General features: G+C 44.2%; 1 protein-coding gene across 1 annotated transcript in view; it reads right to left on the reverse strand.

Moving 5' to 3' along the window:
- Nucleotides 1-22,564, reverse strand: part of NPLOC4 (NPL4 homolog, ubiquitin recognition factor) — a 234,289-nt gene that overhangs the window by 65,496 nt on the left and 146,229 nt on the right. The window contains exon 13 of the mRNA XM_063961125.1: nt 594-665. Within this exon, the coding sequence (XP_063817195.1) occupies nt 594-665 (72 nt within the window). The remainder of the gene's footprint in view (nt 1-593; nt 666-22,564) is intronic.

Genomic DNA, 22,564 nt, shown 5'->3' on the forward strand with positions numbered 1-22,564 from the left:
GTTTATGGTTGCCTAGCAACGCTCTGACGTGTGGACCAGACCGCACCCCCTGCCTGCCCGACGTTGATTCTCGGCGCCGGCCAGTGCAGATGACGTTTTTGCCCGGCGTCTGGGGGAGGCGGCTTGAGCCACGCGATTGGAGAGGAGCTGGTTGCCGGTATGTATATATATTTTATGTATCACAGTTGGCTGGTCGTGTCTTGATAAAAGGGAGCTATCCCTGAAACGTTGACTGCACCAGCGTTGTCTGTGTTGTCTTTCTTCCTGAGTGCCACCATACGTTTTCCTATATATATATATATATATATATATATATATATATATATATATATATATATATATATATAATATATATAAAATCCTCCACCCGACCGGCACTCAGCTTGAATATTCAACTGCCCCGGTGCCTTCCCTGGCTGTATGCCGAAATATGTGTGCAAATGGGAGGCACTCGGGGACCTTCTACAACCGGATGTAGAAGGTCCCCAGGAGTGCCTCCCATTTGCGCACACACACACACACACACACACACACACACACACACACACACAAACACATATATATATATTACACTTACTAGAGCAAATACTCACATCAATGATCAAATACTCTACAGGTAGAGGTCGTGCCAATTGGGTAATTTCATTGCCAAATTTGTCGATATCCTGTAACAGAGAAAAAGTAAATATGAGCATAATTTCAGAATGAGGAACAAAATATTTATTGTGATAAAATATTTACACTGCGCCAAAAAGGAATGTAAATCAAACAGTGGATTACGGCGAGGCCAACCCTTTCTAATATGTATATACTTTTGCCCTTTTATGACAAGACTTATTTCACTTTTTGTGATGTATAGTTTTTACCAGGAATACATTTTTCCATTATCTGGTGAGTGCCATCCCATGATTTCAAGTGCATATTGTTTCTATCTGGAAGAGCACATTAATACACCTCGCACCAGCATATGAGAGGTCAGAAAGATGTGCTAGAATGAGGGGAAAACACAATGCTCAGACAAGTATTTTTAGATTACTACTAATGAGGCAGCACTAGGTGTACCTCCAATAGTTACAATTTTGTCAGTACTTTCCCGATTTGATTGCTACTGCATGTCTCTCCATCCCAACAGAGGACACCTTTGTCCTATATGTCATAAAGTTTGAGACGTATGCCCCATTCAGTTCTGCTATGCATAAAAAGCAATCAATGAACTTGTGCCACACATCTATCACTGGTGTGCAAGGGAATTAATGTCTGTGTTGAGGAGAGGGGCTAATGGGCTACCTGGCACTTCAGAAACACAAGATAGGCCGATGTTGTGTGTGTACAACCCATCTGTGACATAACCATGTCCCATACGCTATCTGTTTTAACTGAAATACAGGCACTGTTGAGTGGTATAACTTTGTGCTATAATAAAATTTTGCACTTTAAGGGGTATATTTACTAAACTGTAATATAGAAGTGGAGATGTTGTCCATAGCAACCAATCACATTTTATCTAACTTTAGTAACTCTAGAGGGAGAGGTAATAATCATGGGAGACTTTAATCTTCCTGATGTAAACTGGGAGGTGTCTGTTACTAGTTCCACTAGAAGTAGGGACATTTTAAATTCAATGCAGGGAGCATCCCTCCACCAATTGGTGAGGGAGCCCACTCGGAAAGACACAATATTAGACTTAATACTTACAAATAAAGACAAAATACCTGATGTAAAAGTGGGTAAAAACCTGTAATACAGTGATCATCAAGCAGTCTGGTCCAGCATAAAGACAGAGGCTGACTCATCCCATACAAAAAACAAAGGTGTTAAGATTTTAGGAAGGCTGATGTTGTAGTAATGGGAAAATGTGTAAGTGAATCTTTGGCAGAGTGGTGGAACTTGGAGTGTAGGAGCGGTGGGAAACATTAAAAAGTGCAATACTAAAGGCAACAGATCTTTGTATCAAAAGTGTTAGGAAAAACACAAGGAAAAGGAAGCCAGTGTGGTTTGCGAAAGTAGCAGCAAGTATTGTGAAAGCAAAATAAATGGTTTTCAGGAAATATAAGCAGACACACAATAATGAAGACAAATATATATCTTGTTAGACAGAAGGAGACTAAGAAGGTAATCAGACGTGCAAAGGTACAAGCTGAGGAGAAAATGGCCCAGTCACTATGTAAAGGAAGCAAAACTTTTTTTTTTTTTTTTACAATGGGGCTAGATGGGATACATCCAAGGATACTGAGAGCTTAAAGGTGTACTGGTAGCCCCATTAACAGAATTATTCAACCAGTCACTAGCTACAGGAGTAAATCCAGTAGGACTGGAAAAGAGCGAACATAGCCCCACTGCACAAAAGTGGAAGCAAGGAAGAGGCAAACAACTACAGACCAGTGAGCCTTACCTCTGTAGTAGGGAAATTGATGAAAACACTCTTGAAAGAAAGAGTTGTAGATTACCTCAAATACAGCAATTTACAGGATCCCAAACAGCATGGATTCACTGGGAGATCATGTCAAACAAACCTTACTGACTTTTTTGACTGTGTGACTAAAGTAATAAATAAAGGTGGAGCCCTAGATATAGCTTATCTAGACATTAGTAAGGCTTTTGACAGACTGCTAAATAAACTCAAAAGTTTGGGATTGGATAATAAGATGGTTAAATGGATAAGATCCTGGTTGTAGTATCAAAAACAGAGAGTTGTAGTAAATGGAGTGCATTCACAGGAGGTAAATGTTACCAGTGGAGTACCCCAGGGATCTGTACTTGAACCAGTGCTTTTTAATATCTTTATTGATGACATTGCAAATGGCATTAAAGGTAAAGTATGCCTTTTCACAGATGACATAAAAGGTATGCAGCAGGGTAGACACACCAGGAGGGGTAAAACACTGAGGATCTAGGTAGACTAGAGGGATGGTCAAGAGCATGGCATTTACAGTTTAATGCCAAAAAATGCAAAAGCATGCACTTGGGTCTCAAAAAGTCAAAGTCTAAATATAGTTTTAATGGCACTATCCTGGAAACTACTGAGGAGGAAAGGGATCTAGGAGTCATTATTTCAGGTGACTTAAAGGCAGGTAAGCAATGTAACAAAACAATGATGAAGGCAAGTCAAATGCTTGGCTGCATTGGGAGAGGAATCAGCAGCAGAAAGAAAGAAGTAATAATGCCACTGTATAGGTCATTGGTACGGCCTCATCTAGAATACTGTGTTCAGTTCTGGCGGCCATATCCTCAGAAGGATATTAATACATTAGATACTGTACAAAGAAGGGCAACTAAAATGTTTCATGGCCTACATCACAAAACTTTTTAGAAAGACTAAAAAAATCTCAATATGTATAGTTTGGAGCAGAGAAGAGAAAGGGGAGACATGATAGAAACTTTCAAATATATCAAGGGTTTTAACAAAGTACAGGAGGGAAACATTCTTCAAATGAAGATAAGTATTATAACATGAGGACATGCACTGAGATTGGAGGGAGTAATTTGTGGAAAAATTAAGTCACAGAACGGGTAGTGGATAAGTGGAATAGCCTCCCATAAGAGGTGGTAGAGGCTAAGACAGTAGAGCAATAGAGGTAAAAATATGGTCAAAAAGGGGCAGACTAGATGGTTCTTATCTGCCGCCAAAATCTACGTTTGTATGTTTCTAAGCTAGATAAATAAGTAGAATGTTATTGGTTGCTATGGGCAACATCTCCACTTCTATAAATGTGCACATTAGTAAATATACTCGTACGTATTTTTTTATTTGAAGATGTGCAGCCAATGTTATTACTGTTTTAGCTACAAACAGTAATATAAGTTGGGTTGCATGATTGTATTTGCAAGAGCACTAACCATCTAGCCAACTAAGGTTTGGATTATGCTTACTAAAGAAACTCTAATTTGTGGAATTCTGTCCAATACATCTCCCAAATACAGGACATATATATACACAAGTACTCCAGATAAAGAAACTAGTGGTTGATTTGTAATGAAACATTTTAGTTTTATAAATCTGTACTTTATACCATACAAAAATTAACTGAATAAAGTGAAAAATCCTGCACCAATCAAATGTTATACAGTATATTTTCTAATTTATCAAGTTTCTAAATATATCACATCTCAGCCCTAATTGTATAATTCAAGAGGTTATCCTAATGGGGTGCTGTTGCGGAACTCAATCAGTATAAGACATAAGATTATAAGATTTAAAAGAAGAGAAGCAAGTGAGCTTACGCACAGTTTGCATGCACTAGAGACCATATAAGATTAAAATATTCAATCTTCATTAACAACTTTACAATAGACTATACCTAGATCCTCTTAAGCTAAGCAAAAAGGTATATAGACGTGCAATAGAAATAGAGCGTGATTTAGAGACTATAGTTCCCCACACCTTGGTACTACTTGTTTATTTATAATTAACAGATGTTCAGACATTCCAGATGGTTCAGTAAATGTAAGCATGTTTCTGGATATGTAATTGTATAACCTCAATTTCTCTTTCAATATCAATGTTTAGCACAGCGCCACTTCTAATAGTCAGAAGAGAATATCACACTATTGTTGTATTAAGGCCCATACACACTTGACAATAAAATGAGCGACGTCGTTCATTTCAGCCCTCATCAACGACGTCGCTCACTATATCGTCAAGTGTGTATGCATCCGACGACCACCGATGCGCGGCCCCGCGGGACGTTAGCGGCCTTTGCTTATCTGTGGAGCATGTATGCTCAATTTCCACTATGGTCGTTACCGACCAGAGACGTCGTTGAATGTGTATGGTGTGAACAACCAACGACCAACGACCAAGCCACTGTTCACCAGCCCTGTTCCCAGCTCATTATTTTAATAAACTGTTCAGCTTGGATGCTTCAACAATGAATGGTCTTTGGTCGTTGGTAGTGTGTATGCTCATGTCGTTTGCTCAGCTGTTCAAGGGAAGTTCAAGGGAGGTCGTTAACGACGTGTGCATCGTCAAGTGTGTATGGGCCTTTAGAAGGCTCTGCTGTCTCTCATTCATGGGCCCAGTTATCAATAAACATTTGTAACCTGTAAATATTTAGTATCCCCAGAATGTATTACTGAGGTGCAACAGCAGAAATCTGATACCTGCTTCGATCCCTCCATTACCATCAGCAGCCTTAACTCCCATAGGTTTCCATGGGGGATGTGATGCTGCTAAATTGACCAAGCTTTGGAAAGCGATGCATTCCAGAGATTGGCCCCCACAGTTATCGCTATCAGATATCTCGCAGTAGCCTATGGGCTACACTTTGCAAACTTTGCTAGAAGAGGGTTCCCCTGGAGCCCTCCCCGGCAATGGCTGCTGCGCATGTATGGTCAGTAGCCACACCTAGCACATCATAGGGACTGGCTCCTTTGAGAGCCCCTGTACTAGAATACATCCCGCCATAAAAATCGCATCCTGAAATGCGATTCTGGGCATTGCAAATGCGTTCTTGATAAATGGGCCCCTATGCCTTTTATCACCACAGTGTCTACCCATTAATCAGGTTGTATACATAACATATATAACAATTCTGTTCTATTGGAGTGTCTATCTGTGCAAACAGTCCAGTCTATCAATGAGTATTATGCTAATGGTATTAATTATAGCACATCCTTATAGCACACATAAGCCCACCAGTGGAGAATAAAGGAATATATAATATGGGATCCTGATTGAGCACCCAAAAAATGTCTGTGGACTGGATAGCACAGTCCTTAGCTGGTTCAAATCATTTCTCACAGGCAGGTCACAGAGAGTTTCGTCTGGCGTACACTCATCGTCACCAGTGCCACTGCCATGTGGTGTTCCACAAGGTTCTATACTATCCCCTATGCTTTTTTGCAGTATACATGCAACCATTTGGTGAAATAATCAGATGCCATGTCCTGGTCTACCATTGCTATGCAGATGATACACAACTGTACCTGTCCGGGGACTGAGAACCCAGTAACAAACTCAAATGGGTGTCTAGCTGAGCTCTAGGACTGGATGGGTGCCAGTTGGCTGCAACTTAACTCTGGTAAAACAGAGTTCTTTATGATAGGACCTTAACATCAAAGATGAAGACTGCATCATAGCCAACCAACTGGACTTACGCTTGGGGATTCAGAATTACAAACCACTGATCACGTGCGGAATTTTGGCGTTGTCCTGGATGGTGACTTGACACTTAAACATCAGATATCTGCCACAATCAAATCCTCATTTTTCATCTGAGGAACATAGCCAGAACCAAGCACTTAATTCCCTCTGAAGATCTACCAAAAGTCATACATGCATTGTATAATCTCAGACTGCTGCAATGCCCTCTATCTTGGTCTCCCAGCAAAAAAATTGCATCGCTTAAACCTGGTACAAAATCCAGCTGCCAGACTATTAATCAACCAGCCCCGTTCCAGCCACATAACAACCATTCTCTACTCCGTCCACTGGTTGTCTGTAAGATGGCAAATCGCCTTCAAGATTGGCTTACTAACTTTGAAAGCCCTACAGGACCATGGCCCTAGGTACCTGAAGCAGCTTCTGACTCCATACTGCCCTGCACGATTACTACGATCTGTAGATAAAGGACTCTTATCAGTACCTAGAATATCCCTTAATTCATCTGGAGATTGAGCTTTTAGTCATGCAGCTCTAACTCTACGGGGCTTTCTTCCCCGCACTCTAGAATCCCTAAAAAAAAAACAAAAAAAAAAAACCTCAAGACTCTCCTGTTTACTCATGCATTTACATAATTGTCACTTTACTATCTCCATGCCCATTGTATTTTATGAAAAGCTTTTCTGTACTTCATTGTTTCTGTACTGTATTATGTTAATTCTGTTAAGTGCCTTATGTCCTATTGGAGAAAGAGCGCTATATAAATTCTGATTTTCCCTTTAAGTTGTTATTCATCTACAATGTCTATGCAAACATTCGTTGAGTACAGCATCACTGAGTTCTGAATCAACTCGCCTCTGCTTACTTCTGCTAGCTTCATTAGTTTCCTTACCCTTGCCCCTGTCAATATGTCCAAATCAGTCTGTGGTGAGATATTGTTTGGTACTTATGCTACGGTTTGCCATTGTGTAATGTATTTATGGTGTGATACCCTGTTACAATGTTATATGTTTACACATTTCAGCACTGTACGTTGTGGTGCTTTTATAAACAAAAGTTAATAGATTGTTTCATTCCATCTGTATTTTATTAATAAGTAATGAGATCTAGTGGTCCATGGATAAGCTGCTGTTTCACATGACAAGTGTATTCTGTAATATGCAATCAACACTTATCTCAGTGCAGTTCACACTAATATTTCATTCTACCTATATGGGTCTGACTATGCCTAAGGTGCAGACTTTATAAGTGTAGTCCCTCACCACGTAACTGAACCTAAGGATGACATATAAACATTTATCTTAATTTTTTTTTTTTTTAAATATATTTATTGGGTTTTCAACATAAACATTGACAAAATAATAATGAAAGAACAGATGCCACCCACAGTGGCAGATCAGAAACAAAGTATCAATTTTGGCATGTATAACATATACAGACAAGTGTATATTTATCTATCCCGCATAACCTCACCTCCTACAATCTCATTATCTATTGATGGCACTACTATCTCCTCTAGCCCCCAAGTGCGCTGTCTTGGAGTAATCCTTGACTCCTCCCTCTCCTTCAAACCACACATTCAGCACCTCTCACAAACCTGCTGTTTTCATCTAAAAAATATTTCCAAGATCAGACCCTTTCTGACCCAGGATGCCACTAAGACTCTTATCCACTCACTGGTCATCTCCAGACTGGACTACTGTAATCTCTTCCTGACTGGCATTCCTGACAAACACCTCTTTCCACTCCAATCTATCCTCAATGCTGCTGCCCGGCTCATTTTCCTCACCAAACGGACTACGTCTACCTCTCCTCTCTTACTAGACCTTCACTGGTTCCCCTTCCCTTTCAGAATCCATTTCAAGCTTCTCACACTTACTTACAAAGCCCTCACCCACTCCTCTCCCATCTACATCTCTGATCTTATCTCCCTTTACACTCCCACCCGTCCTCTTTACTCTGCTAATGCACGACGACTCTCCTGCCTACTGATTACTTCCACTCCTACCGCCAAGATTTTTCACGTGCTGCTCCACTTCTCTGGAATTCCCTACCTCTCCCCCTCAGACTCTCCACCTCTATACAAAACTTCAAACGGGCTCTTAAGACCCACTTCTTCACCAAACCCAGCCAAATCTCATCCTAACCCTCTGTTCCACGTTCTCTATGTACCCCATCTGTGTCACCCCTGACTGTCTACCCCTCCCCTTTAGAATGTAAGCTCTCACGAGCAGGGCCCTCTTCCCTCATGTGCTTATCCTTTGTCTTACTTTAATAATCTTCAACTGTACCACATCCAGCAGTCTTCTGCCACCTGATACTTATTCCAGTGTCATCTGCTGATGTAACTATTTTTATTTACCCTGTACTTGTCCTATACTGTCATCAACTGTAAGTTGCTGTTTTCCTGTTCGATTATTTATGTTTGATTATTTATGTACTCTGCAATTGGGCACTGCGGAACCCTTGTGGCGCCATATAAATAAAGGATAATAATAATCTACAGTGTTAAAATATAACTTGATCAATTGCCCTTACACCAGTAGTCAATGTATAATAGGAGAGTTAGAACATAAAGGGGAATAACCAGGAGAAAGGAGACAAACAAGGGGGGGGGGGGGGGGGGGGGAGGAGGATGGAGGAGGGGGCCATAGGGACATAGGGGAACAGAGGAAGAACATCCTGTGTATCAGTACTGACAGTAATAATCATAATAATGTGTATCATATAAGATATGATAAAAAACAGCACAGTAACATAAGTATATACTGTGGCCTGAACATGCCTGTGACTGAGTACATGGGCTTGGAGAAGAGCACAGGAAGGGATCTTCAGACAGAAAGGGTGGTAAAGTACATATAATAGAATATGTGAGTAGTGTATTCAGTGATAGGCCGTAACAGTTTCTTCAATCATATACCTAGCAGAAATGAGACAGTATATCAGGGTATAACATTATATAAGCATTCGGCAAAAATCCGAATAGCTCAGATCATACTATCTAACACCAAAGTATTATGCCTGTGGCGGGATTGGGTAGTTAAGTAAAGCATAAATTTGATGTTGTTCAGCAATCGGTTTCGACTCAACGAAAGCACTTCCTGAAAAACTGATGACTGGTACGACGATATGGTTCTGAGAGCACCTCGTACCTATCATAATACATGTATCTCAGCAAGAGAGTATCTACCTCTCCCATAGTTGGGGTATGCTGAACGATCCAAGAATTGAGTATAACCTTTTTTGCCACTATCACCAGTATTGTCAGGAAAGGTATTAGAGTTTTCTTAGATTCTGGCAGTGCCCAATTGTCAAAGTTGGCAAAAAGCAATGGTATGGGATCCAAGGGTAGAGATAACCCAAAAGTAGTGTTCACATAGTGTAAGAGTTTATACTAGTATTTTTTTATTTTTCCACAAGTTATCGAAAGCAAACGCAGAGGAAGCATCACATTTCGGACATCTGCCAGATACCTCCTCCACATAGTGCTTCCGTTGACTCTGAGACACATAAGCCCTGTGTATTGTCTTAACATGACCCTCTTGGAGAATAGATGTTCTAACAATAAGGAGGGTGGTGTCATAATACTCAAATAATACATCCGCTTGGGGTATAGAGGGGATATCTTGTACCCACATTACCTGTAGCTGATTAGTCAAATTATGTGAAGAGTGTTTTAATAAAACTGAGTAAAGTAATTTGGGTTTGTATTTATTATTAACAAAACTGGAAATGATCGATTTCAAGGGATCTTGGGAATGTTGCATCACCGACCATGGAGTGGGCAAAATGTTGAATCTGTATTAAAGCATATATGCTATTATGTGGAATAGCAAGTTCTAAATTGAATTCGCTGAATGACTTCATTTTTCCTCCCGGGTCAAAGACCTGGTAGACCATTCTGAGACCTTTAATGAGACTGTCTTCCAGCACACACATTTTAGATCTGCCCTTTCCAAAGGCTCGAAAAGGTCAGATCACAAATAGTCCAACACCAAATTTAGATCCCACGGAGCCGTGGGGGGACGAAAGGGTGATTGTAGTCTCAACACTCCCTGTAAAATGTCTTAACCTCCTGTAAGGACGCCAGACGTTGCTGGAAAATTTTTTAAATGGTCGAGACCTGCACTTTCAGGGATCCCAACTGTAACCCACCATCCAAACCAATTTGGAGAAACCTCAATCTAGTAATGCGGAATTCTCTGGGGTTACAACCCTTAGGCTGGCACCAGTCCATGTATTTCTTCCAAATCCTATAATAGTGTGCCGCAATAACTGTCTTTCTTGCTGCTACCATGGTAGGAACAGCTGATTTCGGGATACCCTTGTCCCTTAGTATCCTGGTCTCAAGACCCACGCCGTCCAATGTAGGTGGTTAAGATCTGGGTGTAGAAATGGGCCTTGTGATAGCAGATTCTACCTCAGCAGCAGTCTCCAAGGAACTTCCGCCAGAAGTCCTTTCAGGTCTGAGTACAAATTTCTGCGAGGTCTGTCTGGTGCTATCAAAATTACCCACGCTCTTTCCTGTTTCACCTTTTTTTTTTTTTAACACTCTTGGCAATAAGGGAAATGGTGGAAATATGTACACCAGTTCGTATGTCCAGTGAATCGGCAGCACGTCCACCGCCTCTGCTGCTGGATCCCGCTTTCTGGCCACATATCTCGGCAGCTGACGGTTGAAGCTATTAGGTCTATCTGCGGTAAACCCCACCGTCTTACCACTGCATCGAAGATTGGGGGTAGACACCACTACCCTTGGTGCATATCCTTACGGTTGAGGTAATCTGCCTCCCAATTGTCCACTCCTGGGATGAAGACTGCCGACAGGATGATGTCGTGCCTTTCTGTCCAAGACAGAATCTTTGTAGCCTCCTTTAATGGCATGCGGCTTTTTGTTCCTCCCTGACAGTTTATGTAAGCCGCTGCTGTCACATTGTCCAATTGCATGCTCACGTGCCGAGCTCATACTAGATTTTCCGCCTGAAGAAATGCATTGCAGATGGCTCGTAGTTCCAGTACATTTATTGATAGGCTGCTCTCGTACAGTGACCATCTCCCTTGAAACTGATGGTTATCCAGTACTGCACCCCATACTCTGAGACTGGCATCAATCGTCAAAATTATCCAATCACAGATTTCAAACCTTTTTTCCCGCTAATAGGTTCCTGTGGATCGACCACCAAATTAAGGAAGTCCCGGCCAGAGGGGACAAGCGAATTCTTTGGTGAAGGGGTAGATGCATACCTGCTCCTTGAGCAATCAGATCTAACTGAAAAGGTCTGGAATGTAGTCTGCCGTATTGGATCGCCTCGAAAAATGCTACCATCTTTCCTAGAAGCCAAATTCTAAGATGCAGGGACACAGTCTGGTTTTGTAAAACCTGTCGTACAATTTCCCTGATGTCTCGAATCTTGTCTTCCAGAAGGAACACTTTCAATTGAATTGTATCTAAGATGAGACCCAGGAATTAAACTCTCTTTGTTAATTGTAAGTTGGATTTTTTGAAGTTCACAAACCAACCGTGTTGAATTAGTATTTGGTGAGTGATCCGGGCATCCCAGATCAGTTGTTCTTGGGACGGAGCTTTGAAGGTCGTCCAAATATGGTATTATTGTTCCCCTTACTGACCTCAATTTCGCTACCATCACTGCCATGATCTTTGTGAAAATCCTCGGGGCCGATGACAGGCCAAACGGCAGAGCTCAGAATTGGTAATGGTTCTTGTCCACTGCAAACCATGCAGGTACGCATCCTTTATGTCCATTGACACCATGAATTCCTGATGCTCCAAGCCTGCAATGACCAATCATATCGATTCCATTTGAATCTGTAAACAGTCAGGAATTGATTTAAAACTTTAAAATTTAGTATGGGTCTGACTGAACCATCTGGTTTCGGCAACACAAAAAGATTTGAATAAAAACCCGTCCCTCTTTGTGGACCTGGAACTGATATGATTACTTCTGCCAGAAGTAATGTTTGAATAGCCTTGTTTAATGCCCCCACCTTCTGAGGGCACCGTGGTAGGCCAGTAGTAAAGAACTGACTGTGAGGCCAAGTTAGAAAATCTATTTTGTATCCCTGGGAGATCATATTGTTGATCCAGATTTCTGGGGAGGTTTCGGCCCAGGCTTCCTGAAACCGTATCAACCGTGCACCCACCTTGGGAGACCCAAGATGAGCTGGCAGACCGTCAGTGGGCTTAGAGTCCTGTTCTCGGGCTATGGACCAGGAACGTCCTCTGCCTCTATTTTCACGAGTTTGTCCACCAAAACCTCTACCTCTTGCGCGAAAGGGCTGAGTCACAAATGAAGTGAAAGCCGGACTGGAGTAGTTCCTTCTTACCGGTGGCGTGGTTCTAGGATATGTAGTAGGCAACAACATAGATTTTACCGCCATGGCCTGAGAGATCCACTTGTCCATCTATGTACCAAATAAAGTTTCCCCTACAAAGGGGATCGCTTCCACTGCCTTCTCTGAATCTAAATCCACCTGCCAATCTCTGAGCCTCAGAATCCTTCTGGTCGATACAGCCGAAGCTGATATTCGTGATGCTATTCTGCTAGCATCTTTTGTAGCTTGGCAAATATAAGTGGCTGACTCACGGATATGTTCCACCAGTCGAGAAAATTCCTCCTGATTATTGTCTTCCGCCACTGCTCGAAGTATCTGTCCAGCCCAAGTGACGATAGCTTATCAACCCATGCGCTAACAATCATAGGTCTCTGTACTGCTCCAGCAGCCACAAAGATGGACTTAAGGGCCATATACAACTTACGATCTGACACATCTTTCAGTGTAGTGATGTTCGGTATTGGTAAGATTGTCTTTTGTGACTATCTAGCCAGGGACGCATCTACAATAGGAGGTACCTACCATTTGGACATGATTCCCTTAGGCAAGGGATAATTTACCATAAACTTTTTGGGAAATACTGTCGTTTGTGGCTCTTGAGGCTAAAACAGATCAAAAACTTCAGGTTCCTTTACCTCCTCTTACTTGAAGTCAAGGACCTGTTTTACTGACTCAATAAGGGATTCTAACCCCTTAACCTCTGAATCCTCCTCCTGAGGACTGACCTCAAATACCACCTCAACTGAGTCTCCCTCTTCCGCCAAGAGACCCTTCTCTGACTCTTCCTGCAGGGTAGGAAGAGGCCTCTTTACAGATTTGCGCACAGTCTTTTCTACCTGTGCAGGTGGAATAAGTCCAATTAGGAATTCTACCATAGTCTTTAAAAAGCCTGCAGCCCGTTCTAAATGTTGCTTGCGAGATTCTGCCATTTCCTTAGAAATATCTGGCAAGGCATTTTTCCATGCCCTGGATGGACCACTGCTCCCAGGTTGGGCGTCCACACCCAAACATGTGTCGCACACTCCAGAGCTGCCAACACGTGCTCTTTTTCTCACACCCAGCCAGACGTTTACAAACCTCACACCACCGACTGTTTCACATTTCAGTCCCAGAGCCAGCGCAATGCTCCGCTGATTACCGGTGGCCTCCCGCGATGCTCTCCTTGCCTCCGCTGCTCGCGCGCCATCAAGTCGACATGGGGCTTCACTCTGCTCCCCACCACACTGATAACCTCTCCGCCCCGCCGGGTTCAGCCTCCAGATGGACCTGAGCTGCGCGGTTACCGGTGACCTTCCATGCTAGCGGCCTTCTAACCTACATCCGCGCCCGGCGGGAGAGCCGCGCACTACTACTCACAGTTCTGCAGATCTCTTGATTGAGCCGCTGATCCCTTCCACCGGGATCTTTGTCTCACATGTACTACATGAGTACCTTAGTGTGAACCTGCACCCCCTTTCTGTGAGGCGGGATTGGGCCACTGAATTTGTTTAAAGAAAAACTATACATTATGGTAAGAACTTACTGTTGATAACGGTATTTCTCTTAAGTCCACAGGATAACATTGGGATATGAGGGAGCGACAGCGGATTTGCACCAATCGGTCAAAGATTTTCGGCCTCCCCGCATTTAACGGGCCCGACCATATATCCCCACCTCCTGGCTCAGGCAAATCAGTTGTTTTACAAAGCTCAAGGCAGGGGCATCATGTAGAGCCCTAATCAGGCAAGAAGAAGAACAAACATGCACACCCTTCCGTACAAGAGGGAAGAGGTTAGTGAGTAAAAGGATTCTCAAATCAGGTGCGTCAGGGTGGGATCCCTGTGGACTTAAGAGAAATACCATTATCAACGGTAAGTTCTTACCATAATGTATATATCTACTGCAGGGTCCACAGGTTATCCACAGGATAACATTGGGATGTCCCAAAGCAATTTTAGTGGTGGGGATGCTCCTGATTGGACAGGAGAATCCTTCGCCCGAATTCAGCGTCCTGAGAGGCAAAGGTATCTACGGCATAATGTCTAATGAATGTGTTAATGGAAGACCATGTGGTTGCCTTACATATCTGTTCTGCTGAAGCACCACGTTGTGCTGCCCATGATGGACCTACCTTACAAGTAGAGTGAGCAGAGACATTATCCGGAACAGGGAGCTCAGCTTGAGAATATGCTTCTGAAATCGTCATCCTCTCTTGTGAAAACCGTAGAGAACAAAGAGAGAATCTGTCTTTCTGAAAGCAGTGGTACGAGCTAAGTAGATACTTAAGGAACGGACTACGTCCACCGAAGCATCTTCCACAGACAGGACCGGCACTTGAAAAGCAGGGACTACAAATTCTTCATTAAGGTAGAATTTAGATACCACCTTAGGAAGATACCAAGAATTAGTTCTGAGAACTGCTCTATCTGGATAAAAAAAAAATCAGAAATCAAGGACGACGTAGGACAACCTAAATCTGAAACTCTTCTAGCTGAAGCCATAGCCAGTAGAAAGAGAACTTTAGCTGTCAACCATTTAAGATCCACTCTTTTAAGTGGTTCAAATGGGGCAACTTGAAGGGCCTTTAGGACTAAATTTAAGTCCCAGGGCACTGTAGGAGGAACAAAAGGAGGTTGAATGCACAGCATTCCCTGGAAAAAAAAGTGCGCACATCCTGTAGGTTGGCAATTTTCTTTTGGAACCAGTCAGTGATGACACACTCTCAAGGAAGCCCCCCTTAACCCTTTATCCATTCCTGCCTGAAGGAATGCCGGGACTCTGGAAACTCTGAAAGACCAAAGATTAAATTTCCGTTCACTGCACCATTGAATATAGGCTTGCCATATTCGGTGATAAATGCGAGCTGAGGAAGGTTTCCTTGCTCTGAGCATTGTTTGAATTACCTGTTGTGAGAATCCTCTTGACTTCAGGACAGAGGTCTCAAGAGCCACGCTGTCAAAGACAGTTGATCCAGATGTCTGTGATAGCAAGGCCCTTGAGTCAGTAGATCTGGACGTTGAGGGAGTAGGAATAGAGCATCCATCAACATTCTCTGCAGATTTGTGTACCAATGTCTTCTGGGCCAAGCCAGAGCTACTAGTACTACAGCACCCTTTCCTTGTTTCACCTCTCTCACCACCTTGGGTAACAGGGCGATGGGAGGAAACACAAAGGCCAGATGAAAATCCCATCTTACAGACAGGGCATCCACAAAGATTGCTTTGGTATCCTTTGTTCTTGATACGTATGCGGGAACCGTGTGGTTCTGACTGGATGCCATGAGATCTATCTCTGGCAACCCCATCTGTCGACCAGGATCTGGAAGCCTTCCGGATATAGAGCCCATTCGTTTGCATGAATGGTATGCCGACTGAGAAAATCCGCTTCCCAGTTTAGGACTCCTGGAACGAACACTGCGGACAAGACTTTAAGATGAAGTTCTGCCCACTTTAACATGTGACTTACCTCTTTCATTGCATTCTGGCTGCGAGTTTCTCCCTGATGGTTGAGATACGCTACTGCCGTTGCATTGTCCGAGCGGATCTGAGCTGGTTTTCCCTGAAGGATGTCCTTTGCCTGAAACAACGCCATGTATATGGCTCGGATCCAATATATTTATTGGCAGGCAACTTTCTTCCTTGGTCCGGTGCCCCTGGAAGCAATTCCTTCCTGACACTTCTCCCCAGCCTTGAAGGCTGGCATCCGTTGTCAGAATTTCCCAATCTGATATCCACAAGGGACTCCCTTTGTCCAGATGGGATGTCTGTAGCCACCAGGCTAATGACCTCCTTACTTTCAAAGTAAGGACCACAGTCTGGTTTTCATCAGACAATAAAAATTTATTAAATTCGGTCAAATTTAGGAGAGGCCTTGAATAGAACTGAGCATACTCCACCATGTCGAATGTTGTCACCATCAATCTCATCACACGCACTGCTGCGTGAATGGATACCTTTCGACTGTGTAGGAGCTCCTGAATCCTTAACTGAACTTTGGATATGTTGTTCAGAGGTAAAGTTACTCTCTGAAGGCTCGAATCCAATACAGCCCCCAAATGAGTCATCCTTTGTGACAGGACCAGAGACGATTTTGCCCAATTTATGAGCTAACAATGCTTCTGCAGACACTCTATTGTCAGTTGCAATTCCTGAGACTGTGCCAGGATTAAAAGATCATCGAAGTATGGAAAAATTCTTATCCCCTGCTGGCGGAGATAAGATGCCATTACCACCATCATTTTGGTAAGTACTCTGGGGGCTGTGGCCAATCAGAATGGTAAAGCCTGAAACTGAAAATGCTGTAGGAGGATAGCGAACCTGAGATGGCGCTGATGGGACAGGGCTATAGGAACATGTAAGTAAGCATCCTGGATATCCAGGGACACCATAAAATCCCCTGGCTCCATGGCCAAAATGATGGACTGTAAACTCTCCATATGAAATTGAGGCACCCAAATGTACTTGTTCAGCATTTTTAAATTGAGTGTGGGCCGGAAGTACCCATTTGGCTTCTGGACTAGAAACAGGTTGGAGTAAAACCCCTGTCCTCGTTGTGCAGGAGGAACTGGAATGATTACTCCTGACTGAAGCAATTTCTGAACTGCCTCTTGCAAAGCCCTGGCCTTCGTCTCTACCTGAGACGAGCTGGTCCAAAAATCCTTTGAGGAGGGTTTTTCTTGAAAGCAAATGCATAACCGTGAGATACCACTTCTTGCACCGAGGCATCTGTGGTAGACTGCTGCCATATCTGTGCAAAATGAAGAAGTCGGCCTCCCACCCTGGAGTCCCCCAGGTGGAGGCCCGCACCATGTGGCTGACGGCTTAACTTCTGTTTTTGAAGCCGGTCTTCTGGTAGCCCAATGCTTTTCAGTCTTACCAGAACTGTTGTATTGGGACTGTTTGCCATCACCTTTTCCTTTTGCTTTTCCTTGAGACCGAAAAAGGCCAAAAAGCTGGAATTTTAGGCTTGAATTTGTACTTTCTTGGAGTCTGCTTCTGACTCCAAAATACTGGTTGACTCTTTACCAAAAAGAATATCTCCAGAAAAGGTAAAACCTTCTTGGATTCTGAATCAGCTTTCCATGTCCGTAGCCAAACTGCTCTGCGAGCGGCTACTGCTGAGGCTGATGCTTGAGAGGCAATTGTACCCATATCCAAGGCTGCTTCTTCCAAAAATATTGCAGCCTGTTTAATATGTGCAACATGGGACTTTTGCTCTCTAGAGGTCATTGAAATTTCCCCTTCCAAAGCATCCGCACAGGCAGCCACAAGCTTTAGCCATCCAGACTGAATCCATGGCTGGTCTTATGATTGCCCCAGACAGGGAAAAATAAGAATTTACTTACCGATAATTCTATTTCTCATAGTCCGTAGTGGATGCTGGGACTCCGTCAGGACCATGGGGAATAGCGGGCTCCGCAGGAGACAGGGCACATCTAAAAAAGCTTTTAGGTCACATGGTGCGTACTGGCTCCTCCCCCTATGACCCTCCTCCAAGCCTCAGTTAGGTACTGTGCCCGGACGAGCGTACACAATAAGGAAGGATCTTGAATCCCGGGTAAGACTCATACCAGCCACACCAATCACACCGTACAACTTGTGATCTGAACCCAGTTAACAGTATGATAACACAAACGAAGTAGCCTCTGAACAGATGGCTCACAACAACAGTAATAACCCGATTTTTGTAACAATAACTATGTACAAGCATTGCAGACAATCCGCACTTGGGATGGGCGCCCAGCATCCACTACGGACTATGAGAAATAGAATTATCGGTAAGTAAATTCTTATTTTCTCTAACGTCCTAGTGGATGCTGGGACTCCGTCAGGACCATGGGGATTATACCAAAGCTCCCAAACGGGCGGGAGAGTGCGGATGACTCTGCAGCACCGAATGAGAGAACTCCAGGTCCTCTTTAGCCAGAGTATCAAATTTGTAAAATTTTACAAACGTGTTCTCCCCTGACCACGTAGCTGCTCGGCAAAGTTGTAATGCCGAGACTCCTCGGGCAGCCGCCCAGGATGAGCCCACTTTCCTTGTGGAATGGGCCTTTACAGATTTAGGCTGTGGCAGGCCTGCCACAGAATGTGCAAGTTGGATTGTACTACATATCCAACGTGCAATCGTCTGTTTAGACGCAGGAGCACCCAACTTGTTGGGTGCATACAATGTAAACAACGAGTCAGATTTTCTGACTCCAGCTGTCCTTGAAATATATATTTTTAATGCTCTGACAACGTCCAGTAACTTGGAGTCCTCCAAGTCGCTAGTAGCCGCAGGCACCACAATAGGCTGGTTCAAGTGAAATGCCGAAACCACCTTAGGGAGAAATTGAGGACGTGTCCTCAATTCTGCCCTGTCCGAATGGAATATCAGATATGGGCTTTTGTATGACAAAGCTGCCAACTCCGAAACTCTCCTGGCTGAAGCCAGGGCCAACAGCATGGTTACCTTCCATGTAAGGTATTTTAAATCTACCGATTTTAAAGGCTCAAACCAATGAGATTTGAGAAAATTTAGAACCACGTTCAAATCCCACGGTGCCACTGGAGGCACTATTGGGGGTTGTATATGTAGTACACCTTTGACAAAAGTTTGTACTTCAGGCACTGACGCCAATTCCTTCTGGAAGAAAATTGATAAGGCCGAAATTTGAACTTTAATGGACCCCAATTTGAGGCCCATAGACAATCCTGCTTGCAGGAAATGTAAGAATCGACCCAATTGAAATTCTTCCGTTGGAGCCTTCTTGGCCTCACACCACGCAACATATTTTCTCCAAATGCGGTGATAATGTTGTGCGGTCACTTCTTTCCTGGCTTTAATTAAAGTAGGAATAACTTCCTCAGGAATGCCCTTCTCTTTTAGAATCCGGCGTTCAACCGCCATGCCGTCAAACGCAGCCGCGGTAAGTCTTGGAACATACAAGGTCCCTGCTGAAGCAGATCCCTTCTTAGAGGTAGAGGCCACGGATCCTCCGTGAGCATCTCTTGAAGTTCCGGATACCAAGTTCTTCTTGGCCAGTCCGGAGCTACCAGTATTGTTCTTACTCCTCTTTTCCGTATAATTCTCAGTACCTTTGGTATGAGAGGCAGAGGAGGGAACACATACACTGACTGGTACACCCACGGTGTTACCAGAGCGTCCACAGCTATTGCCTGAGGGTCTCTTGACCTGGCGCAATACCTGTCCAATTTTTTGTTGAGGCGAGACGCCATCATGTCCACCTTTGGTTTTTCCCAACGGTTCACAATCATGTGGAAAACTTCTGGATGAAGTCCCCACTCTCCCGGGTGAAGGTCGTGTCTGCTGAGGAAATCTGCTTCCCAGTTGTCCACTCCCGGGATGAACACTGCTGACAGTGCTACGACATGATTCTCCGCCCAGCGCAGAATCCTTGCAGCTTCTGCCATTGTACTCCTGCTTCTCGTGCCGCCTTGTCGGTTTACGTGGGCGACTGCCGTGATGTTGTCGGACTGGATCAACACCGGCTGACCCTGAAGCAGCGATTTTGCCAGGCTTAGAGCATTGTAGATCGCTCTTAGCTCCAGTATATTTATGTGAAGAGACGTCTCCAGGTTTGACCACACGCCCTGGAAGTTTCTTCCCTTTGTGACTGCTCCCCAACCTCGTAGGCTGGCATCCGTAGTCACCAGGACCCAGTCCTGTATGCCGAATCTGCGGCCCACTAACAGATGGGCAGTCTGCAACCACCACAGGAGAGATAACCTTGTTCTCGGTGACAGTGTTATCCGCTGATGCATGTGCAGATGCGATCCGGACCATTTGTCCAGCAGATCCCACTGAAATGTTCGTGCATGGAATCTGCCGAATGGAATCGCTTCGTACGAAGCCACCATCTTTCCCAGGACTCTTGTGCATTGATGTACTGACACAGTTCCTGGTTTTAGGAGGTTCTTGACAAGTTCGGATAACTCCCTTGCTTTCTCTTCCGGGAGAAATACCTTTTTCTGAACCGTGTCCAGAATCATGCCCAGGAACAGCAGATGTGTTGTCGGGGTCAATTGAGATTTTGGAAGATTTAGAATCCACCCGTGTTGCTGAAGCACTACTTGTGTTAGCGCTACACCGACTTCCAGCTGTTCTCTGGACTTTGCCCTTATCAGGAGATCGTCCAAGTAAGGGATAATTAATACGCCTTTTCTTCGTAGAAGAACCATCATTTCGGTCATTACCTTGGTAAAGACCCGAGGGGCCGTGGACAACCCAAACGGCAGCGTTTGAAACTGATAATGACAGTCTTGTATCACGAACCTGAGATACCCTTGGTGTGAGGGGTAAATCGGGACATGTAGATAAGCATCTTTTATGTCCAAGGACACCATGAAGTCTCCTTCTTCCAGATTCGCTATCACTGCTCTGAGTGACTCCATCTTGAACTTGAATTTCTTTATGTACAGGTTCAAGGATTTCAGATTTAGAATAGGCCTTACCGAACCGTCCGGTTTCGGTACCACAAATAGTGTGGAATAATACCCCTTTCCCTGTTGTAGGAGGGGTACCTTGACTATCACCTGCTGAGAATACAGCTTGTGAATGGCTTCCAAAACCGACGTCCTTTCTGAGGGAGACGTTGGTAAAACAGACTTTAGGAACCGGCGAGGGGGAGACCTTTCGAACTCCAGCATGTAACCCTGAGATACTATCTGCAGGACCCACGGGTCCACTTGTGAGTGAACCCATTGATTGCTGAAAATCTTGAGTCGACCCCCCACCGTTCCTGAGTCCGCTTGTAAAGCCCCAGCGTCATGCTGATGGCTTTGTAGAAGCCGGGGCGGGCTTCTGTTCCTGGGCAGGGGCTGCTTGCTGCCCTTTCTTACCCTTTCCTCTGCCTCGCGGCAGATAAGACTGTCCTTTTGGTCGCTTTTTATAGGAGCGAAAGGACTGCGGCTGAAAAGACGGTGTCTTTTTCTGTTGGGAGGGGGTCTGAGGTAAAAAAGTGGATTTGCCGGCAGTTGCCGTGGCCACCAGGTCCGAAAGACCGACCCCAAACAATTCCTCTCCTTTATATGGCAATACTTCCATATGCCTCTTGGAATCCGCATCACCTGACCACTGTCGCGTCCATAAACTTCTTCTGGCAGATATGGACATCGCGCTTACTCTTGATGCTAGAGTACAAACATCCCTCTGAGCATCTCGCATATAATGGAAAGCATCCTTTAATTGCTCTAGAGTCAATAAAATACTGTCCCTATCCAGGGTATCAATATTTTCAGTCAGAGAATCCAACCACACTACCCCAGCACTGCACATCCAGGCTGAGGCTATTGCCGGTCGCAGTATAACACCAGTATGTGTGTATATACTCTTCAGTGTAGTTTCCAGCCTCCTATCTGCTGGATCCTTGAGGGCGGCCGTATCAGGAGACGGCAACGCCACTTGCTTTGATAAACGTGTGAGCGCCTTATCCACCCTAGGGGGTGTTTTCCAGCGCGCCCTAACCTCTGGTGGGAAAGGGTATAATGCCAATAACTTCTTGGAAATTAGCAGTTTTCTATCGGGGTTAACCCACGCTTCATCACACACGTCATTCAATTCCTCTGATTCTGGAAAAAATACAGGTAGTTTTTTCACCCCCCACATAATACCCCTTTTTGAGGTACCAGCAGTATCAGAGATCTGCAAAGCCTCCTTCATTGCCGTGATCATATAACGTGTGGCCCTATTGGAAAATACGTTTGTTTCTTCACCGTCGACACTAGATTCATCTGTGTCGGTACCCGTGTCGACTGACTGAGGTAAAGGACGTTTTACAGCCCCTGACGGTGTCTGAGACGCCTGAACCGGTACTAACTGGTTTGCCGGGCGTCTTATTTCGTCAACTGACTTTTGTAATGTGCTGACATTATCACGTAATTCCATAACTAAAGCCATCCATTCCGGTGTCGACTCCCTAGGGGGTGACATTACCATCATCGGCAATTGCTCTGCCTCCACACCAACATCGTCCTCATACATGTCGACACACACGTACCGACACACAGCAGCCACACAGGGAATGCCCTAATCGAAGACAGGACCCCCTAGCCCTTTGGGGAGACAGAGGGAGAGTTTGCCAGCACACACCAAAAGCGCTATAAATGTATATAAACAACCCTAGAAGGT

Source organism: Pseudophryne corroboree, chromosome 3, assembly GCF_028390025.1.
Source record: "Pseudophryne corroboree isolate aPseCor3 chromosome 3, aPseCor3.hap2, whole genome shotgun sequence".
NCBI classification, from domain to species: Eukaryota; Metazoa; Chordata; class Amphibia; order Anura; family Myobatrachidae; genus Pseudophryne; species Pseudophryne corroboree.